The sequence below is a fragment of the Gobio gobio genome (genome assembly GCF_949357685.1).
Source record: "Gobio gobio genome assembly, chromosome: 1".
NCBI lineage: Eukaryota > Metazoa > Chordata > Actinopteri > Cypriniformes > Gobionidae > Gobio > Gobio gobio.
In genome coordinates this window covers 75,970,294-75,989,208 of record NC_137097.1, presented here as the reverse complement: position 1 = coordinate 75,989,208, position 18,915 = coordinate 75,970,294, and the positions used below count along the sequence as shown (strand labels likewise).

The window sequence follows — 18,915 nt, the reverse complement described above, 5'->3', positions numbered from 1 at the left end:
TAACCCACTACAGTTTGTGTCCAGGACAGACAGATCCACAGAGGATGCAGTTTCATTTACAATTCACAAAATTATAGCCTACTTGGAGAATAAGGACAGTTGTGCCTGATTACTTTAGTGTACAGTTTGGCATTTAACACTATCATGAGCTCAAATCTCATCTGCATAACCTCCTGTGCTGTGTAACGGGATACTGAGCTTCCTCACTGGCAGATCTCAACATGTTCACCTCTGAAAACACTCCTCCAGCACCTCATAATCAGTGTTGGGCACGTTACTTTAAAAACGTAATTAGTTATAGTTACTAATTACTTCTTACAGATAGTAACTGATAGTAACATAATTACAAAAAGTAACTAATTATGTTCAAATATGTCAAATAACTTGGATGCCCCCAATATTAAATATGTTAAATGAATGAATTGGACACTAAATAGAATAAATTATTATTATAAAACATTTTACATTAATGTACACTATTGTAATGTTAATGACATTTTTCTAGTGACCGATCACCTCTAATATTTTTTAGTTGGCTAAATTGAATTTCTTTCAATTAAATTGCATCAATTCACAGAAATTAAATTTGGCCAACTGAAAAATTTAGATGTGATCAGTCACTAGAAAATTTTCAATTGGAGACCTGAATTTTTTTTACAGTGTATCAAATTCAATACATCATTGTAAATATTTTCAGTAGGCCTACTATAGTGTAAATATAGTGTAAATATTATCAGTACTAAACTACTTCTTTGGTAGTGGAGCTCACGTTATCACCTGGGTTTTAAGCCACTAATTTTGTGGCGGATGATGAGGCGCTTCATTAGATTAGAATTACTTGCCACCGACGTGGAGAGACTTTTTGTTCCTGGGCATAAGCTGCACGTCACATAAACATTCTTACCTTTCACCTCAATGTGGGAAAAGTAGTGCTTATACTTCCAGTTTGCGAAAGCTACCTTTGAAGTCGTTGGTATTGCTACCGCTCTGACTCCTCCTGGTCGTTGGTGTGTGTGACTGTGCATATGCATGTGTGTGTTTGTCATAGGTGTGTGTGTGTGTGTGAACTCAACCTATCAACCTCAACCATGTCTCCCACCCACCAATCATCATCATGTTTTGTGTACCACCCCACCCACCCCCCAACACGCATGGCATGCACGCACGCCTGCACACACCAACCATCCAGAGAAAAAAAAAGCGTTGCCGGTCCGACTGACAGAGAGCCTGTTCAGATGAAAACCGCTTCAATGAGCTCAATTATAATAACGCTGCGTTTTATTCTTAGTAACGCTAACGGTGTTGTAACGGGAGAAATTCGTTTGATTACTTGTTACTGAAAAATATAATTCCGTTAGTAACGCCGTTTATCTATAATGCTGTTATTCCCATCACTGCTCATAATGAACACAGGCGTTCATCTATACGGTTTTAAATTGCAATAAAATGTTTGTGAATTACAACCCCAAATCAGAAAAAGTTGGGACAGTATGGAAAACGCAAATAAAAAACAAAAGAAGTGATTTATAAATTTACTTTGACTTGTATTTCATTGCAGAAAATATGAACACAAAATATTTCATGTTTTGTCTGGTAAACTTCATGTCATTTGTAAATATGCATCCTTTCCTGTCATTCAGACCTGCAACACATTTAAAAAAAAGTTGGGACAGGAGCAATTTAGGGCTAGTAATGAGGTAAAATGTTTAAATAATGATGTGATTTGAAACAGGTGATGTCAACAGGTGATTGTAATTATGATTTGGTACAAAAGCAGCATCCAAGAAAGGTCTAATCCTTTAGGAGCAAAGATGGGCCGAGGATCGCCAGTTGGCCAACAAATACGTGAGAAAATTATTGAAATGTTTAAAAACAATGTTCCTCAAAGAAAGATAGGAAGAGATTTGGATATTTCACATTCAACAGTGCATAACATAATTAAAAGATTCAAGGAATCTGGAGGAATTTCAGTGCGTAAAGGACAAGGGCTCAAGCCTAAGCTGAACAACCGTGATCTCCGATCCCTCAGGCGGCACTGCATCAAGAATCGTCATTCATCTATAAGCGATATCACCACATGGGCTCAGGACTACTTTGGCAAACCTTTGTCAAGTACCACAATACGTAGTTACATCCACAAATGCCAGTTAAAACTGTACTGTGCCAAAAGGAAGCCCTATGTTAACAGTGTCCAGAAGCGCCGTCGACTTCTCTGGGCTCGGAGGCATCTGGGATGGACCATCACACAGTGGAAACGTGTACTGTGGTCAGATGAATCAGTATTTCAGGTATTTTTGGGGAGGAATGGACGCCGTGTGCTCCGGACCAAAGAAGAAAAGGATCATCCAGACTGTTACCAGCAACAAGTCCAAAAGCCAGGGTCTGTCATGGTATGGGGTTGTGTCAGTGCCCTTGGCAAAGGTAACTTGCACTTCTGTGAAGGCACCATTAATGCTGAAAAGTACATAGAGATTTTGGAGCATAATATGCTGCCTTCAAGAAGACATCTTTTCCAGGGACATCCATGCATATTTCAACAAGACAATGCAAAACCACATTCTGCACACATTACAAAGTCCTGGCTGCGGAGGAAGAGGCTACGGGTACTTGACTGGCCTGCCTGCAGTTCCGACCTGTCTCCAATAGAGAATGTGTGGCGCATTTTGAAGCGCAAAATGCGACAACGAAGACCCGTACTGTTGCCCACCTTAAGACTTGTTTGTAGGAAGAATGGGACAAAATTACACCTGAAACACTTCATCACTTGGTGTCTTCAGTCCCTAAACGTCTTTTAAGTGTTGTGAAAAGGAGAAATGGCAACATTACAAAGTGGTAAATGCTTTACTGTCCCAACTTTTTTTTAAATGTGTTGCAGGTCTGAATGACAGGAAAGGATGCATATTTACAAAGGACATGAAGTTGACCAGACAAAACATGAAATATTTTGTGTTCATATTGTCTGCAATGAAATACAAGTCAAAGTAAATTTAGAAATCACTTCTTTTTTTTTTTTTTTTGCGTTTTCCATACTGTCCCAACTTTTTCTGATTTGGGGTTGTAAATTGCATATAAAATGTTCATCCATTTGGATGCGTGTGTGTGTGTTTGTCATAGGTGTGTGTGTGTGTCATAGGTGTGTGTGTGTGTGTGTGTGTGTGTGTGTGTGTGTGTGTGTGTGTGTGTGTGTGTGTGTGTGTGTGTGTGTGTGTGTGAACTCAACCTATCAACCTCAACCATGTCTCCCACCATAATTCCGTTAGTAACGCTGTTTATCTATAATGCCGTTATTCCCATCACTGCTCATAATGAACACAGGCGTTCATCTATACGGTTTTAAATTGCAATAAAATGTTTGTGAATTAACAAGAGCCTTCTACAATCATTGATCTCAACTACAAAATGATTATTTCACCACTATAACTGAAATAAAACAATTATTCATTTACATCAGGAATTGAAATAAAAATGTGTGTACAATGAATGAGGTTCAGTGAGAAAAATATTATATTTGCTTAATAATAATTAGACACACTTCACTGAAATAATCAGGTAAAAATGTAAGTAGAATCTTAAAATTGTCTCCAATTGTTACAGAAAAAAGAAAAAGAAAATTAATTATTTACTGAACAGTCTGAGGAAAGATGTGTTAGTATGTCTCTGTCAGTGTTGCCGTAGTGCTGGATCTCAGCCATGTGATCAGTTGCAGCCCAATCACATAATAAAGATAACGGTAAAGATATAGTTCTAAAAATCATTCTCAATATTAATAGCAGAGTTCACACCACAGCCGTGATATCAGCACAGAGAAACAATATCATTGGAATCACTTTTAGAACGATTTTATCCAGCGGATGAACGATAAAAACATTGACAGCCAATCAGAATCAATCCTGCTGTAACAAGCTCGAGCATCTGAAGAATCAGACAAGGGTGCGCTTAATAACCAGAACAATATTGTGTTATAACAACATTGCTGTTGTGGACGCTAATATAGTTATTATTACAGTTATCTTTATAGTTATTGTTCTTGGTGTGAACGGGTCTTTAGTCATGTGATATGGATTAAATGCTGGAAACATGATCCAGACCTACAGGTGTAACGTTTACTGACTATTGACCGGTAAGATCCGGTAAGAGTCAATACACCAGAAGAATGGAAAGAGTGTGTCAGTGAAGGTGGTTTTGAATGTGTGTAGATGTGTGTTAGTTGCAGGATCAGAGAATGACACCGTTCCTCCGTCATAGTCCAGATCAACTCTCACACGATCAAGCTTCTGTTTAACAGGAAAACCAAACGCAGACAGTCCGTACCGCACACACCAGACATCAGTGTTAAAGAAAACATCTCCCTTCCTCTGATTTGATGATGTAGTTACTCCAAGTCTCCAGTATCGATTTTCTTTAACCTCCACATCCCAGCAGTGTGTTCCTGAGTTAAAACCCTCTGAGCCCAGAACACAGGGATAACAGTCAAATCTCTCTGGATTATCAGGAAGCAGTTGTTCATTCTCGATGTCTCTCACACTGATCAGATCATCAGACAAGACGAGACGTGGATGAGCCGTGTTTGGATCCAGAATCACAGGAGCTGATGAGACACAATCAACAGGTGCTTTTATTCTGATCTTCATATAATAATCAATAGTAAACCAATCACAAATGATTATGAATTATGACACTCGTCCTATTGATCATACACATCACACAATGTCCTCTGATCTCATTTTTATTATCATGACTAAAGCTTAAATGTCTTAACTGTACATTGTGATTTTTGTTATGGTGGAGCCGTTGCTTACACATTAAATATGCACTTTATTTCAGATACTCACACAGCAAAATTAAAGTTAAATCAACACTGCTCAGAGCACATATGGTCCCACTCTACAGAGTGTAAAAGTAAAACGGAAGCAGTGTAAGTTAATGAGACTTACAAGTTAATGAGATAATTAAGTGATGATTGACCATTTGTGATGAACACCTGATGATAATGAGCAGAATCACTGAAGAAAAGAGAAACAAGAAGAACAGAAAAAAGAAAACAAAAGAAATGAAGCTTATGCGCAAGTTCTGGCAGGAAGATTCAATGTTACGTCACTTATCACATTCAGACCTATCCAATCAAGTCATAATTCTCAGAGTATAAAAGATCGGTAATTAACACATGTCTGAGTTCACAGATGCTGACGCCAGCATTGCAGTGGACGATCCGGACGTTCCGTGGCGGTCGATCGCTGGTCCTAATGTGCAATACAGTGGCGTTCAAAGTCCATGTCAGCCTATCATTCTGTTCATTGGGCTGTCGCGGCAACAGACACGCGTTTAGATGCGGAACAATCACTTTCAATGGAGGACTATCTGGGCATGTTATCAAAGACACGGATGATCTTCATCACCATTCTGGCGTCATCACTTCATCACCATTCATCACAGTGATATGTATATGATTATGCATTTCCGATATCGATCGGGTGTAGTATTTTTCTCTTTCTCAAATTGTCGCAAGCATGCGTGCACGAGACGCGCACCTGCTTGTGCGTTGCTCGTTATCGCTTGCTCGTGTTGTAAACTATCCACAGTGCCTCGTAAATGATTCGCATGACACCGGTTACCGTTAACGATTGTATTTTGTTTAGAAAAACTGAAACCGAACAGCTGGCACAGCATATTAGCCTCTATCGTTCTCCCCACGAATGCAAGGAATCCAACACGGGTTTTAAAGCGACATGCACCCATTAATCAGGGCTTCATGATTAACAGAAGTTAAGCTGAAATCGCGAATGGGTTCAGTGTTATCAGATCGCTAAAGTTGAATTAAATATGCTAATTTGCACCCCTAATCATTCTGCAATTTTTATATTCCCCAACGCTCTCCCATATCAAGGTGGTTAACTCACCTAGAGACAGACCTACAGACCATCTCCTCAGTATACCGGACATTCATTCAGGGTTATGTGCTGCTACAACAGCAACTGAACGCAGGATTGTTTGGTGGTCAAGATGGTCGTCAGCATTCTAATATTATAGAATGAGCAAACCTTCAGGTAATCTAAGATTGCCTACGTGTCTTGACAAGCATCAGGTAAGTTACAGTTTATCATTTAACTCCTAATACTTTTTCATGGGGTCTATCGAGACCAACTCATGCACCCACGCTGTCTTCTCCTCACTATGGGCTATCGCAGCCTTCTCTGCGCACCGGCTTATCATTCTCAGTCGCCGCGTCTTTCTTGTACCCTATCCTATCAAGGCTGTACATGGCCTAACTTGGCAGTCATACAGCCTATGTGGGGGGGTTTTTTTGCACCCCGGCCTATCGAGGCAGTATATACGACCTAACGTGGCAGTCATACAGCCTACGTGGCTTTTCGTACCCCGGCCTATTGAGGCAGTATACACAGCTAATGTGGCAGTCATACAGCCTACGCAGCTCTCTGTACCATGGCCTATTGAGGCAGTGAATATATGGCCAACGCGGCAGAACATACAGCCTACGCGGCTTTTCGTACCCCGGCCTATTGAGGCAGTGAATATATGGCCAACGTGGCAGAACATGCAGCCTACGCAGCTTTTCGTACCCCGGCCTATTGAGGCAGTGAATATATGGCCAACGTGGCAGTTCATACAGCCTACGCAGCTCTCCGTACCATGGCCTATGGAGGCATTGAATATTTGGCCAACGTGGCAGTCCATACAGCCTACGCGGCTTTTGCAGTAGCATAACAATTCCCTCTGTTTATTGGTTAACACCTATGTCAATATCCATATCTATTGCATGTTCAATGTCCATATTCTAAGTAATTCTTATGCAGATACTGGTGGTGGTGTCACAGCGTCACATTCTCAGATTATTACTCATGCCGTTTGTCAGTCTCTATAGCTCTTATTCTTCGTCAATTGCCTAACGTGGCCTTTGTCTCCAGGTGGCCTAACGTGGCCTTCGTTTACATGCGGCCTAACGTGGCCTTCGTTTACATGCGGCCTAACGTGGCCTTCGTCTCCAGGTGGCCTAACGTGGCCTTCGTTTGCATGCAGCCTAACATGGCCTTCGTCTACATGCGGCCTAACGTGGCCTTCGTCTCCAGGTGGCCTAACGTGGCCTTCGTCTCCAGGTGGCCTAACGTGGCCTTCGTTTACATGCGGCCTAACGTGGCCTTCGTTTACATGCGGCCTAACGTGGCCTTCGTTTACATGCGGCCTAACGTGGCCTTCGTTTACATGCGGCCTAACGTGGCCTTCGTTTACATGCGGCCTAACGTGGCCTTCGTCTCCAGGTGGCCTAATGTGGCCTTCGTCTCCAGATGGCCTTCGTCTCCAGGTGGCCTTCGTCTACATGCAGCCTAACGTGGCCTTCGTCTCCAGGTGGCCTAACGTTGCCTTAATTTCCATGCGGCCGATCAAGGCTCTGTCTTGTGGCCGTTCAAGGCTGTCGTCTCTACCTGGCTGATCAAGACCCGTCTGTGGCCGTTCAAAGCTTTCGTCTCTACCTGGCTGATCAAGGCCCGCCTGCGGCCGTTCAAGGCTTTTGTCTCTACCTGGCTGATCAAGACCCGTCTGTGGCCGTTCAAGGCTTTCGTCTCTACCTGGCTGATCAAGGCCTGTCTGCGGCCGTTCAAGGCTTTTGTCTCTACCTGGCTGATCAAGGCCCATCTGTGGCCGTTCAAGGAATCGCAGCATTTACGACGGGCGAGTATACAATTCTTTTACAATTTTTGGGGGTGAGTAGGTCCCGTCCTGGAGGAACTAATTTCCTCCACCAATTTTTGGGGGTCGGCTGCTCCCCTGCCTTCATCTTCAGGCAGGAAATGCAGAGTCCGTTACCCTCGTGACGAGCGCTACGGACGGGGCCTACGCCAAAGAACCTCTAATTTAATATTGCTGGTCTGCTAATAAACTTGTGGTGTTATCATACTTTATCTGGTCTCCCGAGTCTTCATGGTAGAAATGAAGCTTATGCGCAAGTTCTGGCAGGAAGATTCAATGTTACGTCACTTATCACATTCAGACCTATCCAATCAAGTCATAATTCTCAGAGTATAAAAGATCGGTAATTAACACATGTCTGAGTTCACAGATGCTGACGCCAGCATTGCCTCCATCCTCCCCACCACCACCAGGTCGGTCCCTGTCTATACCTCCCGGGGGTCGGCTGCTCCCCTGCCTTCATCTTCAGGCAGGAAATGCAGAGTCCGTTACCCTCGTGACGAGCGCTACGGACGGGGCCTACGCCAAAGAACCTCTAATTTAATATTGCTGGTCTGCTAATAAACTTGTGGTGTTATCATACTTTATCTGGTCTCCCGAGTCTTCATGGTAGAACTACAACTGACTTCAGCCACAGCCTTAGATGAAATAACAAGTTCTTATTGAGAATTAACAGAGGGCTAGACGTTTAATTGAAACACCATTATGGTGATCAGTGTTTCATTTAGTTGGGCAGTTTGACTCTTGGCTTTTTATGTGAGTTTGTGGTTTTTGTAACAGTGTTTACTAAAACACATAATTTGTTGCAAGGAAAGCCAGAAATGAAGATGATCAGATGATTTAGTTTTCAGCATCATAAACTAGAATAATTCACAAATATTATCACTGACCAAAAGTGGTTATTTGTTATTAATAGAATATTTTCACAAACAATATTTTTGTGACACAAATCAGACATTCTGAATTTAGAATTTTTTTGTTTATTATGTGGAAAAAATCTGTAGACACACACAGACATCAAGAATCAGCATATGAATCTCAACAATGGTGACATGCTTCATGCCGCAATGCATTCTTGGAGCCACCATAGTATAAAACTCATGGCTCCCAGCAAATATAAATCACATTCAGTTTATTAATTTGTTTATGTTAAAACTATGTAATCCAAATGGATGGACATTTTATATGCAATTTAAATACATAAATCTTAAGTTTAGACTAAATTTTATAGTGTATGCTATGATGAATAAATCTAAATTTTAACAATAACTATAACATGCAAAGACTTAACATAACATATATCATAATATGGTTGGATGCTAATAATGTCGAAGTCTATACGCTTAACCCTCTAGGCGCCACGGTCGAGTTTACTCGACAAGATGCGGCACTGAATAAAACGGCCGATTTTGTCAAATAGGGTGTCAAATTTCGTTTGACCTCCCCTCCACTAGATGGCATGTCATACTTCATCCCCGACTCAAAAAAACGTCATGCTTCTATACAAAATCTTCGAGCAAGAGCGCATTGAATCAGTGCGGACAAACGCGGAGCTAGTGTCCAAGTGAGCCATTTTATCAGAGCAATATTGTCAACGTCAGCGAGTATTTGCATTAGATTATTATTATTTTCTAATGGCATCAATAAAGCTTACCCGCAATGAAGTGTTGGGTCTTTTATTCACAGACCCTGATTCTGAAGGGGAATATCTGCCTTCAGAAGATGAGTATAGCCCTACACCAAGCACAAACAGTGAATCCTTTGCCCAATGTAGATGATCCTTTGCCCAATGTCAGTGGTGGAAACAATGTTTCCCGGGGTCGGAGTGTTCATCGCGAAGTTAGCAGGTGTGTTAGTGTTGAGGGGAATGAGACGGGAGATTTTTACCGCGCTAGCCATGAACAGGGCTTCCGGCAGTATTCTGGCACCGTGCCGGATCTTCGGCGTTTGGCTGCGGAGAAAAATTCTATAAATAAAAAACTGTTGATATCACGTTCGAGTTCATGAGTTCGCCTACCAATGGTTTGAGAGCAACATGCAGAGTCATCTGGCATTGACGTTGACGTCGCCGACGAGCACACACTTCCAGCCAATCAGCGATCAACAGGCAGACGCGCTCATTCATGACTGAATATTCTGCTGTATATTCAAGTGATCGCAATGCTATAGTGGCACAAATATACAGTATCTGCATAAATAATTTGTATCTGTATTAGAGTAAAGAGTGGGAGAGTGATCCAGCGTGGATTACACCTCTTTATAAACATAACCAACTCTGAGAGCACAGTTGAATGGCTTTAATTGAATGACGAATAAGTGACTATGACTCCTGTCCATCATCGTGTGCACACTGACCAGGGCATCTGCAAGTTTTAAACCATAGACTGCTCTGTACTCATCCCCCACAGCTGCTGAAAGAGGTTTGAATCAACGATTATTCAGTTTTGACTGATCGATGCATGACGCCTTTTGGCTGTGGTGTGTGAATTAACGTGTGTGAAACAGAGGCTTAGCCATAATTTTATTTTTGAAGGGTCCCATCTAAAAAATAGGGGGCCGCTATATATTATATAGGCTATATACAGGTCCTTCTCAAAAAATTAGCATATTGTGATAAAGTTCATTATTTTCCATAATGTAATGATAAAAATTAAACTTTCATATATTTTAGATTCATTGCACACCAACTGAAATATTTCAGGTCTTTTATTGTTTTAATACTGATGATTTTGGCATACAGCTCATGAAAACCCAAAATTCCTGTCTCAAAAAATTAGCATATTTCATCCGACCAATAAAAAAAAAGTGTTTTTAATACAAAAGTCAACCTTCAAATAATTATGTTCAGTTATGCACTCAATACTTGGTCGGGAATGCTTTTGCAGAAATGACTGCTTCAATGCGGCGTGGCATGGAGGCAATCAGCCTGTAGCACTGCTGAGGTGTTATGGAGGCCCAGGATGCTTCGATAGCGGCCTTAAGCTCATCCAGAGTGTTGGGTCTTGCGTCTCTCAACTTTCTCTTCACAATATCCCACAGATTCTCTATGGGGCTCAGGTCAGGAGAGTTGGCAGGCCAATTGAGCACAGTAATACCATGGTCAGTAAACCATTTACCAGGGGTTTTTGTGAGCAGGTGCCAGGTCGTGCTGAAAAATAAAATCTTCATCTCCATAAAGCTTTTCAGCAGAGGGAAGCATGAAGTGCTCCAAAATCTCCTGATAGCTAGCTGCATTGACCCTGCCCTTGATAAAACACAGTGGACCGACACTAGCAGCTGACATGGCACCCCAGACCATCACTGACTGTGGGTACTTGACACTGGACTTCAGGCATTTTGGCATTTCCTTCTCCCCAGTCTTCCTCCAGACTCTGACACCTTGATTTCCGAATGACATGCAAAATTTGCTTTCATCCGAAAAAAGTACTTTGGACCACTGAGCAACAGTCCACTGCTGCTTCTCTGTAGCCCAGGTCAGGCGCTTCTGCCGCTGTTTCTGGTTCAAAAGTGGCTTGACCTGGGGAATGCGGCACCTGTAGCTCATTTCCTTCACACGCCTGTGCACGGTGGCTCTGTATGTTTCTACTCCAGACTCAGTCCACTGCTTCCGCAGGTCCCCCAAGGTCTGGAATCGGTCCATCTCCACAATCTTCCTCAGGGTCCGGTCACCTCTTCTCGTCGTGCAGCGTTTTTTGCCACACTTTTTCCTTCCCACAGACTTCCCACTGAGGTGCCAGCACTCTGGGAACAGCCTATTCGTTCAGAAATTTCTTTCTGTGTCTTACCCTCTTGCTTGAGGGTGTCAATGATGGCCTTCTGGACAGCAGTCAGGTCGGCAGTCTTACCCATGGTTGCGGTTTTGAGTAATGAACCAGGCTGGGAGTTTTTAAAAGCCTCAGGAATCTTTTGCAGGTGTAATTAGTTGATTCAGATGATGGTTAATAGCTCGTTTAGAGAACCTTTTCATGATATGCTAATTTTTTTTGTGAATTTTAGGTTTTCATGAGCTGTATGCCAAAATCACCAGTATTAAAACAATAAAAGACCTGAAATATTTCAGTTGGTGTGCAATGAATCTAAAATATATGAAAGTTTAATTTTTATCATTACATTATGGAAAATAATGAACTTTATCACAATATGCTAATTTTTTTAGAAGGACCTGTATATATATATATATATATAAATTCAATAATTTAGCCTACTTAATTTTGTTATAACGGGAAATGATGCACTCAAAATGAGAATCATTGTCTGTCCATTATTTTGCGTGACCATAAAGAAAAATGCCACGTCAATATTGAAAATGTTTGCATCTTAAACCATGAGGGCAGGCCAGTGGATATCATATCGCAATGTGCAAACTTTGCGCGAGAGTTATGCCGGTGAGGGTCTTAAAGGCCAGTTAATTATTCAAAGTGAAAGTAAAAAATTAACCGTTTATCTGACGCTGCATCATGCACGCATATTCTATTAGAGATGACGAGATATTAATCAAATTTATTTTTTAATATTTCACTAGTGGCCTATTGTAGGGGGAAAAAATCTATTTTCGTGAATCGAGAAGGGATGTGTGCTTGACAAGCTCACACCTCTGTTTGCCGCTGTGCACTCAATCCATTACTTTATTTTAAGCAATCAGTAATCTGGGGGCCGGACATGTAAATGAAGGGGCCTCGTGGCTATGGCCCTGGTGTGAAATGCCTGCGAATTACATTGTTTTTTCCGATCTCTTATATTTCTACTTTTTGCAAATAGATTGGCTTGTTCTTACTGTTGACATTGAAAATTATGTTTTTCTGAGGGTTTAGTCAATTAATTTCTTGATTGCCGTTTTGACAGTTTCCACCTGGGCATTTTAGTCATATTTGCTCATTCTCTTTAATGTATTTGCCCTGTTTTGATCCAATTTCCTGAGATTTTTTTGTTTGTTTTTCATCAACATTTTTTGGCACTCTCCAACACACAACGGACTTCCCCCGAACCCCTGTAGAGGGACAGATGTCCACCCAACATAGCTTTACAAAATCCTGTGGGAAAAACTGATCATGATCATTTTGAACTTTACTCCAGTCTAGTACAACAATGTTCCTCAAAGTCAGTAAAGTTGATAAAGCCAAATTAAAATGTCATTGAACAAACTAGATTTGGGCTAAGCCCCGAATCTTTAAAATGTCTGGGTATGTTAGACGAGGTCGAAGTATTCATAGGACAGTTAGGGGGCAACGTGGAGGCAGGATGGGGAGTCGCAATGACAATGACAGTAGTCCGAACTGTGCACACTTGGCGCGCGCTTGTCTCGTTATCTCACTCATGATCTTTGCCTTGCCGTGGTGAGTGATCTTTTGAACAGGTCTTGTCTACTTGTGTTTGTGTGTCATATGAATAATATGTATGTGCCCCATACATGGAATAAGAGTGCCTACTGTATGTAGTAAATGGAAAATCTCTACAGCAAAAGGCCAACCGCTGCATGCATTCGGTTTGTTTCTACCATTTATTAGTAATGATTTACACAGTTTGTTTACTATTTACTATTTATATGAGCATTCAGTATTGTGCAATATAGCATACAGAAGGTGAGGGACATTTTGGGGGCAAAGAAGTGCTGCATTTTATCATTTAAACATGTGATTTTTCATGAAAATTCTATAATCCACGATGGCCACCACTTTATGACATGATAATAGAGTCTGCAAATTAGATGGGAAAATGTAATCCCTACATAAACTTTGGGTCATCCTTAATATTTCTCTAATTTACAGAAAGTCTCTATCTTTTATCACTTTTAAGACATAGCCTTTTGAAATTAAATCAAAATCGAATCGAAATCGAATGTTTTAGGAAAAAACCTCTGGCGCCTAAAGGGTTAATAGATCTGTTTGACATATCGGGGGTCCCTGCTCCATGTCTCTATCACCAGGCCCTGAAAAACGTTGAAGATCCATCTTAAGAAATATTTTACTTTATAATGACAGGGTTTGAAGTAGGGCTGGGTGATAAAACGATAACGATAATTATCACAAAATTGTTTTCCTCGATAAAACGATATCAACAGTTTGATAAATGCTTGATATAATGCTTATGCGCTATGTGAGGATTGGAGCAAGAAAAATGAGCGATAGTGAAGAAAATTCAGCGCTCACGACCAGCTCGGAGGACACAGATATCGTTGACAAGAAAGGTCACTCAACTTAAGTGGTTTGGAGATATTTTGGCTATTTGCAATCCGACATAAAACAGAGCGACGTGCACTGCTTATAGGTTCACCACACGGTAATATAATTATTCAGTTATCTTGCTTCTTCGAAGTTCTTCCATATAGCATTGAGCCCAACACAGCGGTGAATCTACATTAGCCTAATATCAGTTCACACATAGGCTTATCACCTTGTTAGTTGTAGTGGGTGACTTACAACAAGCTAACATTACCAAACTATAATCACTAAAACATCGGAAATGTTTCTAAAATTAAAACGCATTTTTTGCCCATTTGCGTTTTTATGGTTTTACTGCTTACACAATTATTTGAATTAATTTTATATAATTATATTATTGCTATATAGAGTGTAGAGTAAAAAAATGCTGACCACGGTTAAGATATTTCTTTTTTTAATTTATTTTATTTGTATTGTCAATATAATTTATTTATAAGGTTTGGCATGCTGACCAGAAAGATTATTTTATTATTCTATTTTTGTTTATTGACAAACATTATCTTTACAGCACTTTAACTTTGCATTTGCAGTCAGCAGAGCCAAATGCTATATCATTACAGTTCTAGATTTTACTAGAATATATAAAATAAATATCTATATTTATATTCTATTTATATTAATAATATTCTACTCTATTAATATTGATTTTATTAGTAATAAATAAATCTACCTCAGTTTTGATGAATTGTTCCCCTGTTAGGGAAGGATTGTCATGTTTTGACAATAAAGGATAGTTTAAAACCACAATTAACTGCCTGTGTTCTACATCTTTCACTCAGGAGCAAAAATATGCCTTTAAACTTTAAAGAAATAAAGATTTGACATTTATCGTGCTAATTATCGATATCGACTGATATGGAAAATTATATCGTGATTATTTTTTTGGGCCATATCGCCCAGCCCTAGTTTGAAGTCTTCTGATTGTACTATCCTACTCACAAAGTAAATCTGAACAATATATTTTATAATATAATAATTTAAGGACATTAGTACAAAAAGAATCAGTACAACCTAGTAAAAAAAGTACAAAAAAGAATCAGTACAACCAAGTAAAAAAATATTCTAAAATTTTTCCTCAAGTTACAAAATAAGACGAAATAAGCAATTCAGCTAAATGTTATTCTTAATTTTGTGTATAGTTGATAATATTTATTATATAGCAGAACTAGTATGATCTTCACTTACTACAAACTGAAATAATCAGTACTTATGTGTCATTTAAAACTTGTTCAGCCATGTGTGATTTCCAGTGTGTGTGTGTGAGAGCTCAGATCTTCTCCAGACTCACTGTTTTGGACGATGTCCTGCATCTTCTTCCAGACTCTGAACGGCAGGTTGCCCAAGTACCGTGGCTCATGAATCAAAGCTCCAGAAGCCATCTGTGGATCCGGCTGTGAGATCTGGACTCTGGAAGAACATTCAGGAGTCAGAACTGCAGTGGCTTTGGATCAGAACCAGAGAGACCAGAGACACCAGCAGATCACTCACCTTTCCATTGAGACTGGAAACTCCTGCAGAACAAACACACCATTGATCATCAAGAACTCAATCAATCAATCAATCAATCAATCAATCAATCAATCAATCAATCAATGATGTGAAATCAGACCTTCAGAAAGCAGGCGTCTTTGGCTTTCATCATCTCCTCCATGTCTTTGATTGTGTGTGAAAGAGCTGAGATGTGTGTGTTCATCTCCTCCAGCTTCTCCTTCATCATCTGCTTCTTCTGCTCCTCTTCCTCCCTCAGTGCAGTGATTGTAGCTTCTTCTTCATCTCTGAGAAACTGATGAAGCTTCTCAAACTGCTGTTTAATCTGACGCTCTGTGTGCTCAGCTTGAGACTGAAATCACATCACATTCACTTCAATCATCTCAAAGAACTTATTCTGGAGTGAGTGGGGGGGTGTGGGTTAGTTAACTACAACTTTAACTTTCTGAAGTACTATAACTGTAGTAGTAGATGTTCTGTTTCTGTATGTAAAATGGGTCCACTGGAGACGAGCTTGGTGATGAACCCTTGTGCAGTTTATGAAATCAAACGTGAACAATAAATGAAGGTGACTTGACCATGAGCAGACTTGACCACAACACTCACCAACAGTAGGCTAAAACATCAATACACGACAAAGTAACATGGAAAACAAGAGGCTTTAAAAACATGAACTTGGGGAACACATGACTAAGGCAACCAATGAACAAAACCAACCATGAGATACCCCAACCCCGACGTCTGAGGGCTCTGACGTGGTGGGCGTGGCAGCTGAGGGCTCTGGTGTGGTGGCTGAAGGCTCTGGCATGGCGGCCATCTTGGCCAGAGGCTCTGGCATGGTGGCCATCTTAGCTGAAGGCTCTTGCTTGGCAGCCATCAGGGCTGAAGTCTCTGGCATGGTGGCCATCTTGTCCGAAGACAGGCGAAGCAGCCATCTTGTCTGAAGATACAGGTGTAACAGCCATCTTGTCTGAAGATACAGGCGTAACAGCCATCTTGTCTGAAGATACAGGTGTAACAGCCATCTTGTCTGAAGATACAGGCGTAGCAGCCATCTTGTCTGAAGATACAGGCGTAGCGGCCATCTTGTCTGAAGATACAGGCGTAACAGCCATCTTGTCTGCAGGACATCTTCACCAAACGCTGCAGAGGTAGAGCTACTAAAATCATCAGAGACATTAATCACCCTGCAAACTCTCACTTCACCCTGCTGCCATCTGGTAAGCGCTTCCGTAGCCTGATGGCAAAGACTGAAAGACTCAGGAGGAGTTTCTTCCCCCAGGCCATCAGACTCCTGAACTCAGTCACGTGACTCACTTCACCCCCGCACACACATAAACATCCAGTCTTTTAACATTAACATCCACATACTGCAATTGCACTGCACTTTACGTCCCTATTGTTACTGCGTAACAACCTGTAATAAACCTTGCACATTATACTTCTTTATATATACATATTATATATTTTATGTTAACCACTTATTTTTAAGTCTACAGTTTATCTCACTTATCATATCCACATATTTTTTATATTTTTATTTTTATCTTATTTCCTATTTTTATCTTAACTTGATTTATTTATAATTCTACTTATGTTAATACTTTTTATTCTAATTTTATTCTATTTCTATTTAATTTCTTGTAACTGTTATTTGCACTGTCCATGGAGCGGACCTGTTTACATTTCACTGCCAGTTGTATATTGTGTATATAACTGTGTATGTGACAAATAAAACTCTTGAATCTTGAATCTTGAATCTTGAATCTTGTCTGAAGATACAGGCGTAACAGCCATCTTGTCTGAAGATACAGGTGTAACAGCCATCTTGTCTGAAGATACAGGCGTAGCGGCCATCTTGTCTGAAGATACAGGTGTAACAGCCATCTTGTCTGAAGATACAGGCGTAGCGGCCATCTTGGCCAGTGACTCTGGCATGGCAGGCATGACGTGAACAAGCTCTGCTGTGGTGGTCGTGGAATGAACACATCCTGACATGAGGGTTGGGGTGTGCAAACATAATCCTCTATAAGACGGTTACTTTGACGGAGGCAAAGTAAGGATTCTGAAAACGTAGGTCCATTGGAGGCGAGCTTCGTGATGAACCCATGTGCATTTTATTAAATCAAACATGAACAAAACACAGACTTGCCTGGAACATGAGCAGACTTGACAATGAGCCGATGTGATGAGCAGACTTGGACATTAACATACTTAACCACAACACTCATCAACAGTAGGTTACAACAAATTAACATGGAAAACAAGAGGCTTAAAAAGGGGAACACATAACTAAGACAACCAATGCACAGCTTTTGGCATGTTTGCTGTTCTAATCAAACTTGTAAACATGCCAAAAGAATCAATCCTCACCTTGACGTGTTGAACTGTTCTCTCAAACTTTCCTTTAATGTTTTTATTGTGTTGAAGTTTCTCTTTTAATGACTTCAGTACAGTATTGAGCTTCTAGAATTGAAAGAGAAATATATAAGATACCAGAGATTTCGGTAATATGATATTATATTTAATAACCTTAAATGTTTAATCTGATCTGTAAATGTGTCTTACCTTATAAGATGAAGCCACTTCACTGATGGCTCTGAATGTGTGATTTTCGTGTTGTTGTGAATCTTTGCACATTAAACACACCGGCTGTTTGTCCTCCAGACAGAAGAGTTTGAGTTTCTCACTGTGTAAACTGCAGAGCTCCTCAGATCCTGATGAACGCCACTCATTTCCCTCCTTCAAGAACGACTCGCACAAGTTTTTTAGCACAAGATTACATGGAGGATCACCTCTTGAGGATCTTCTCCTGCAGACGGGACACTCCTGAGTTTCCTTGATTCTCCAGAACTGTTGAAGACACTCTTTACAGAAACTGTGGCTACAGGACAGAAGAACAGGAGCCTTGAAGATTTCACGGCACACGGGACAAGAAAGCTCTTCTGCAGATACATTAAGTGAAGCCATTTTCACAGTTTCGGCTCCAGCAATGTAAACTTTAATTTCACTTTATGCACAATGGTTTCAAAAACACCACAAGAATCACCAAGATCTGCTGTCTGTTCAGAAACAAACTTATCAAAAATCCTCATTGAATGTGTTTCTCTCCATTCTTCATTGATTCTTTTTTTTTCTTTTGTTGAAAGAGAAGAGAGTCAGTATGACAGGAAAAATAAGTCAGTCTCTTCCTGGTTAGTTCTGTAAGAGGGTGTGTCATGTGGGTGTGTTTAAACAGGTCAGAACAGGAACATCAGTGTTTCTTCTGCCTTCAATTTTAAGAAAATGCATTCAAAACGAACCTACATTGAAACTATCAAGTATAATGCAACAAATACACCTTGATTCACACAAATATTGATAGTAAAAAGGAACTTGTGTTTAATTTATTGCACTTTATTTGTTGTGGAGTGTGTTTGAAACTTACAGAGTTTCTCTAGGGTCTGTCATGTACAAAATCTTTGTCAGAATGATTTCTTCACATCTGTGTATTGTGCTGGTCAGA

General features: G+C 40.4%; 1 protein-coding gene across 4 annotated transcripts in view; it reads right to left on the bottom strand.

The window, feature by feature from the left end:
• Positions 1 to 18,625, bottom strand: part of LOC307124949 (E3 ubiquitin-protein ligase TRIM35-like) — a gene marked incomplete at its 5' end in the record, with an annotated part of 38,264 nt that extends 19,639 nt beyond the window's left edge. Inside the window, 7 exons of one of the 4 annotated variants that reach the window (XM_079814460.1) lie at positions 3,484 to 4,588; positions 4,935 to 5,003; positions 15,211 to 15,329; positions 15,411 to 15,433; positions 15,532 to 15,762; positions 17,784 to 17,876; positions 17,979 to 18,615. In XM_079814460.1, coding sequence (XP_079670586.1) covers positions 4,104 to 4,588; positions 4,935 to 5,003; positions 15,211 to 15,329; positions 15,411 to 15,433; positions 15,532 to 15,762; positions 17,784 to 17,876; positions 17,979 to 18,380 — 1,422 coding nt within the window. In that variant the 3' untranslated portion in view covers positions 3,484 to 4,103. Of the gene's footprint in view, positions 1 to 3,384; positions 4,589 to 4,934; positions 5,004 to 15,210; positions 15,330 to 15,410; positions 15,434 to 15,531; positions 15,763 to 17,783; positions 17,877 to 17,978 lie in introns of those variants that run through there. The other 3 variants (XM_079814462.1, XM_079814463.1, XM_079814464.1) reach the window with 3 other exon arrangements.
• Positions 18,626 to 18,915: the final 290 nt, after the last annotated feature.